The sequence below is a fragment of the Antennarius striatus genome, chromosome 9, assembly GCF_040054535.1.
Source record: "Antennarius striatus isolate MH-2024 chromosome 9, ASM4005453v1, whole genome shotgun sequence".
Lineage (NCBI taxonomy): Eukaryota > Metazoa > Chordata > Actinopteri > Lophiiformes > Antennariidae > Antennarius > Antennarius striatus.
In genome coordinates this window covers 23,603,273-23,610,000 of record NC_090784.1, presented here as the reverse complement: position 1 = coordinate 23,610,000, position 6,728 = coordinate 23,603,273, and the positions used below count along the sequence as shown (strand labels likewise).

The 6,728-nt window shown below is 46.0% G+C and overlaps 1 protein-coding gene across 13 annotated transcripts in view; it reads right to left on the bottom strand.

The window, feature by feature from the left end:
- cspg5a (chondroitin sulfate proteoglycan 5a) overlaps window positions 1–2,589 on the bottom strand; it is a 29,923-nt gene extending 27,334 nt beyond the window's left edge. For 4 of the 13 annotated variants that reach the window (XM_068323404.1, XM_068323401.1, XM_068323403.1 and 1 more), the window contains exon 1: window positions 2,372–2,575. In XM_068323404.1, coding sequence (XP_068179505.1) covers window positions 2,372–2,438 — 67 coding nt within the window. In that variant the 5' untranslated portion in view covers window positions 2,439–2,575. Of the gene's footprint in view, window positions 1–2,371 lie in introns of all 13 variants that reach the window. The other 9 variants (XR_011037050.1, XR_011037051.1, XM_068323400.1 and 6 more) reach the window with 7 other exon arrangements.
- Between the last annotated feature and the right edge of the window lie 4,139 nt (window positions 2,590–6,728).

The window sequence follows — 6,728 nt, the reverse complement described above, 5'->3', positions numbered from 1 at the left end:
AAAATAAAGTATTTAATCCAGAAATTATTAATAAATAAATATATAATAAAATCACCAATATAGTATATAAAAAATTTAACAAAATAAAAAGTAAATAATAAAAAAATAAAATAAATAATCTGTTTTGATCCAGAATTCATTATTCAGTTAATACATAAGATAAATAAAATAATAAAAATTATACATATGAAATATGTAATAAAATAAAAACAAAGATAAATAATGAAAGTAAAAATAAATAAATTGTGTTTAATCCAGAATCCACTTGATCTACCAGAGCAAATGGATTCTGGATTAAACCTCTGGCCCTGAATGATGAAGATGTTTCCTCCTCTGCCTCATCCCAGATTAAGCTGACTGCTGGGAGGCAAAGTGATCCTAATCCCATCAGTGGATCCTCCCACCTGCAGACATGAGCATACGCTGGGGGTCAGAGGTCAACCTGACCAGATACTAGTCATCACGTCCTGCTGCGTTCAAGTTCACGCAGCCGATCCAGAACCAGGTGTGAACGTGAACCAAACCCCGACACGGCTAAAAGTAGCATGTTTAGCGTGTTTGGATGACTTCAAACTGAGCGCCACCAAATGATTTCAACGCAAACCGGATCAAATGTTCCCGTTTGGATTCATGATTTTATTTTCCTTCAAAAAAACAACAACAAAACAACAACAAGACAACAAAACAACAACAAGACAACAAAACAACAACAAGACAACAAAACATTTTCTTCCAGATAAAATCAGAACGCTGACGTTCAGTCAGATGTCTTGAAATCACGAGGCAGATAATCATCTATGATGTGGACACACACACACACACACACACACACACACACACACACACACACACACACACACACACACTGTAACCCAAACAACATTTTGAGTCTTGGTGAACCTCAAAGTTGAACACGGCGTGAACACGCTGGTGTGAACGGATGTGTGTGGTTTCCATGGCGACACGGAAGATGCAGGAGAGAGGAGAGAGAAAGCAAAGGTGTCCTTCAGGAGCTGTGTGTGTGTGTGGGGGGGGGGGGGGGGGGGGGGGGGGGGGTTTGGCTCTCAGATTAACCCACTGCTGCTGGATCAGACAGATGTGTGTCAGCAGGACAGAGAGGAGGAAGAGGAGGAGGATCATCATCATCATCATCATCATCATCATCATCATCATCTCCCTGCCAACCGACCAGCGTGTGTGTGTGTGTGTGTGTGTGTGTGTGTGTGTGTGTGTGTGTGTGTGCACCCCTTAGACCCCTCCTGTGCCCTCAGACACTGATGACCCCCCCCCCCCCCCAGAGGATGAACCTGTCAGGTGTTAGGGGGCGGAGCCTCAGTTCATTAAAGGGGTGGTTATTGTGACGTCATCGTGGTCATCACAATAAAAATAGGTCACGGATTGACCGGATTGGACCCACACTGGGGGGGGTTCCTGCTGATGTTCGTGCCTCCAGCTGAATGGGGGGGGGGGGGTTGATGGATCTCTGACCAACGGAAACGCGCGCGCGACCACATCAGGTGCCCTGAATTCGATTCACGGTCAGACGCGATGATTTCCAGACAGGAACCAACCAGATTATTCCGGATTATGACGCCGGTGCGTAAAGACGCAGAGAAAACCTGCGCGCCTCGGGTTTTTCTCCTCCTCCTCCTCCTCCTCCTCCTCCTCCTCCTCCTCTTCCTCTCCGTGTATCAGAATGTTCGTCCACGTCCCCTCATGAATTATTCCTCCCGTCTCGCGGCCCTAATCCCAGTCTTTGTGTGGATTGAGCCGGTGCGCCTCCGGGGATCCGGTTCACCGCATCGGACGGGGAATCTGGGATGATATTTTTCATTGTTTCGCGCGTAAAACCACAAACGATGAGGTCGCGTCTTTAAATGACAGTCAGATTATTGCCCCCCCCCCCCCCACACACACACACACACACAATGACTTCACGTCTGCAGCTCTTAGCAATTGAGCTGATATCGATCTATTTAGGCATTTGTGCTGATCGATCAATCAGTGACTTCCTATTTTGTCATGAAGAGATTTTTAATCCATAATTTTATCGTGACCTGATTTTAATTCCTCCCTCCCGTGACATGTGTAAACCCCCACGCAGGTGGATTTTGTTCAGTGATGAGATTAGCTGTGATTTACACTCAAAAACAAACCTCTGAAACAAATAAAATCTGTCATTTTTTAACAGATCGGAGAAGAAAAACTCTTTTAATCTCGCACTGTTTCTCCAGATGAGCGCTAATCTCTCTCTAACCCACAATCCGAGCCTCACTGACCTCCTTTCTGCCCGCCCCGGTGGGAGCGCGTCCAGGCGGCACCAACCACGTCCTAAACGGGGACGTTTTTCCTCGCTGGGGGGTTTTCTTACCGTGGATCAGCCGCAGCGCCAGGACGCACCCCAGCAGCGGGAGGCTCCAGCTCCCCTTCCCCCGCATCCTCTGCACGCAGCGACGGATGATCAGACGTGAAGGAACGGAGATCCGGAGGGGCGACGGGCTGTCTGCAGGAAATCTGGTCCCAAATAATCCGGACGGGTTCTTTCTGGGGGGGTGGGGGGGTCAGCGTGTCTAGACTCCAGCTTCCAGGCGCTGCTCCTCCATGACGCGCTCGGTTCAGGCTGGTTACGGCTCCATTACCGCATAACGGCGGTGGTTCTGGTGGTGGGGGGCGGCGGTGGTGGTGGTGGTGGGGGCGGGGGCTGGGGTCTGGGGGGGGCACACGCGCGCCGCGGTGCGGTTCGGTTTGGTTTGGATCGGAACGGATCGGCGCGTCCTGCGTTTCGTGTCTGAGCGGGGAGACAGACGGAGCATCATCTGGGGAGGGGTGGAGGGGGCTGTTGATGATGCCCCCCCCCCCTCTCTCTCTTTAACTTCCACTTCGTCCCTCCCCCGTTTACAAAGACGTTTCTCAGGTTCCTAAATTCTCCTTTCTCTGACGTTCCCCCCACATGTCCCGTCTGTCTTTATTCCCACTCCTCCAAACTCATTTATTCCTCTTTATTTCCTCTTTTCTTCCTCCTTCATAACTTTCCAACGCATCCCTTCTTCCTCCTCTCCCTTTTTCCCATCATGCCCTTCTCTTCCCACCCCCACCCCCGTTTCTCAGGCTTTCATTTTATTTTATATTCATCCAAAACTGTTCAAACTCAATGGACACTTTTTTTCCTCCCCCCCACGGGGAAATCAGCCTCTTCTGAGGGCAGATTAACTTCCCTTTGTGTGTGTGTGTGTGTGTGTGTGTGTGTGTGTGTGTGTGTGTGTGTGTGTGTGTGTGTGTGTGTGTGTGTTTGTGTGTGACAGGGAGAAGCAAACAAAAGGGGGGAGGAGGACATGGGGGGACGTCTGGGTGAAAGGTGGGGGTGGGGGTCTGTGGGGGTAAATGGGGGGTGATGCACATGGTGATGAATGCCCAAGGGCCCCCGGGGGCGACGATGGGGGTGGCGGGCATTCTTCCACACACAAAACATAAAGCGAACAGGGCAACAGGAGGTGTGTGTGTGTGTGTGTGTGTGTGTGTGTGTGTGTGTGTGTGTGTGTGTGTGTGTGTGTGTGTGTTTCTCTCATCACCATCAGCTGATCCACTTTCATTCCCATCACTACTGCTTAACTGCGAAAGCATGCTAGGTTAGCTCTCCAAGGCTAACCTAGCATGCTATATGCTAACATGTTCACAACAACCACTTTGAGGTGCACTTTTGGCTAGCACATGTAGCTTAGCGTGTGTCACGCTAGCATCCAGAGGTCACGCCCCCATCGACGCCGCCTCCCCGAAATCTGACCAATCAGGACGAAGAGGAACGAAACAGACTGCTGGGATTGGATGATGCTAGCTTCTATTTACGCTAGGTATTCATCCGACCAATCAGCGGAGGGCATTTCCTGACCTGCCCCCCCACATCAAGAACCAGCAACCTGCTGTAGTTCACCCGTATGTCTAAAGAATGGGGGTGTGTCCAGTACTCACGCTGCTGAAATGGGCGGTTCTGGTCATCCTGGCTCCTCCCCTCCAAACAGAGAAAACAACAATAAATAAAACAATAACAACGTCAATAAAAACAAACCGTCATCGTGTTTGGCTCACAACGCTTCAGACTCACGTTTAGCTAAAGCGTTAGCACCTGGAGGGGCCGTCCCTCCCTCAGGTGTGTTTGAGTGTCCCCGCCCTGCTTCATGTGAGGTCACATGACCTCTCAGTGGAGACGTCTGACACGTGATTGGTTCTGCAGGTCAGCTCTCAATAAAATACCTAGTTTCATCACAGCAGGAAAAGCTACGCTACACGCTACATGTTAGCAACTTACACGCTACATGTTAGCAACTTACCTGCTACATTTTAGCTGCTTAGATGCAAGATATTAGCCAATTTCATGCTACATGTTATCTGCTTACATGCAACATGCTAGCCTCTTACATGCGAAATATAAACCGCTTACATTTTAGCCGCTGACAAGCTACATGTTAGCCACTTACGTACTACACGCGAGCCTCTTACATGCTATATAAAAACAACTCACATTTTAGTCACTTACATGCTACATGTAAATTGCTTACATGTTAGCCACTTACATGCTACATGTTAGCATCATACATATTACGTATAGACCGTTACCATGGTATATTTTAGCCACCTAAATGCTATGTGTTAGCCTCTTACATGCTAATGTGTAGGTGTTGAGATTACACGCCTCCCACCACGGGGCCAACCGGTGACCCCACCCATCAGGGGGCGTCGGCTTCAGGTCTTTGAGCCTCTTTTATATAAATTTTTTTTAAAAAGAATTGACTGATTTCCATTTTGCTGACGCTGCGACTAAAAATCCTGACAGGAGAAGAAGAACGGGCGGCGCGGTTCTCACCGGGGTGTTCTAAAGGTCAAACCGTGACCTTTAGTCGGTCCAACCGACGCCGGGGCAGAAATCGTGTTTCTGAGACATCCTGGTGTTAAAATCAAGCTCCTCCCTCATCGGAGCGTTGACTTTATAGAATAAATCCTGACCGTTGTGACGTGAACTCGGTGGATGGAGGCCGTGTTCGGATCACGCACGGAACCCGTCTGAACACGTGAGGAGGGTTCTGGTGTCACGTCTGTTCACTTGGCGTGTTTCATAATTAACACGCCGGCTCCTCCAGCCGCCCACATCTGCACCCAATCTGCCACAACCGATGAGCTTCACGCGCCGCTGGCCGACCAACCCCCCCGGGATTTTATCCGTCAAATCTGTGCCGACGCCCGCCTCAGATTTCACCTCCAAGACTCTGATTGGCCGGTAGCTCAGAAGAAACATCGCTTAAACCGGGTGGAAAGAAATATTTGTGTTTATATCCAAAAATATACGATGTCCTCGGCACGCTGCAAAAAATGAAGCTAAAAGACCAGAAATAATCCCTGAATTTGTGGCGAGATCGATCACAAATCATTTGACTGATCGATAAATCTTAGCTTACATTGATAAGCCCAAGTTTAACAATTAAAGGATTAAGGTTAAGTTTAGTTAAGTTTAAGCTCAAGTTTTAAGGTTAGTTTAAATTAATAACTCATTCTAACTAATAATTTTTCCTGCCTTTAAGTCAACTCTGCATTCTTAAACGTGTCACAGGCTAAAGCTGTGCTAACGAGCTAAACATGTATGACCTTATTACACATGTATATTATTACATGTGTAATAACCTGTGCTGTGTGAACGCTCTAGGTTCTGGGTGGTCATGGGTTCATAATAGGTACATACTGCAGTGTGTGTGTGTGTGTGTGTGTGTGTGTGTGTGTGTTCTAGGAACAGTAATGCATCATGAAATATGGAGAAGATGAAGTAGGCCACAGCTTCATCATCTTCATCCCTCCCTGCTCCTCCGACTCCATCTTTCATCACATCTTAGATTTAACAACACAGAAAAACATCAAAAACATCACGTTTCAATAACATTTATAAGACCTGAAATGTGGGATTATCTCTGAACACCAAACGGACACGTTATTTTATTCCCACATAAAGAAACTCGCTTCCATATTGGGCTGATAATCCTGTGATGTCATCAACAACCGTCGTTTAGAAACACGTCTAATCCCAACACAAAGGAAACAAACCACCTTCATCATCACTAATCCCGTTAATCCAGGGAATCTTTTCGAGAGCATCTGTAAATTTTGATTAATATTTAATTACAGCTAGTCCTCAACTTACAAACACAACTGGTTCCTAGAGGTTGTTAGTAAGTAGAATTGTTCATACATTTTTATTACATTTCAATCCCAAATAATCCTAGGCAATTTAAATGTCATTACTACTCTAAATACTACAGTAATGTCACTACTACTCTAAATACTAGTGATGTCATTACTACTGTAAATACTACAGTAATGTCATTACTACTGTAAATACTACAGTAATGTCATTACTACTGTAAATACTACAGTAATGTCATTACTACTGTAAATACTACAGTAATGTCATTACTACTGTAAATACTACAGTAATGTCATTACTACTGTAAATACTACAGTAATGTCATTACTACTGTTAATACTACAGTAATGTCATTACTACTGTTAATACTACAGTAATGTCATTACTACTGTAAATACTACAGTAATGTCATTACTACTGTTAATACTACAGTAATGTCATTACTACTGTAAATACTACAGTAATGTCATTACTACTGTAAATACTACAGTAATGTCATTACTACTGTTAATACTACAGTAATGTCATTACTACTGTAAATACT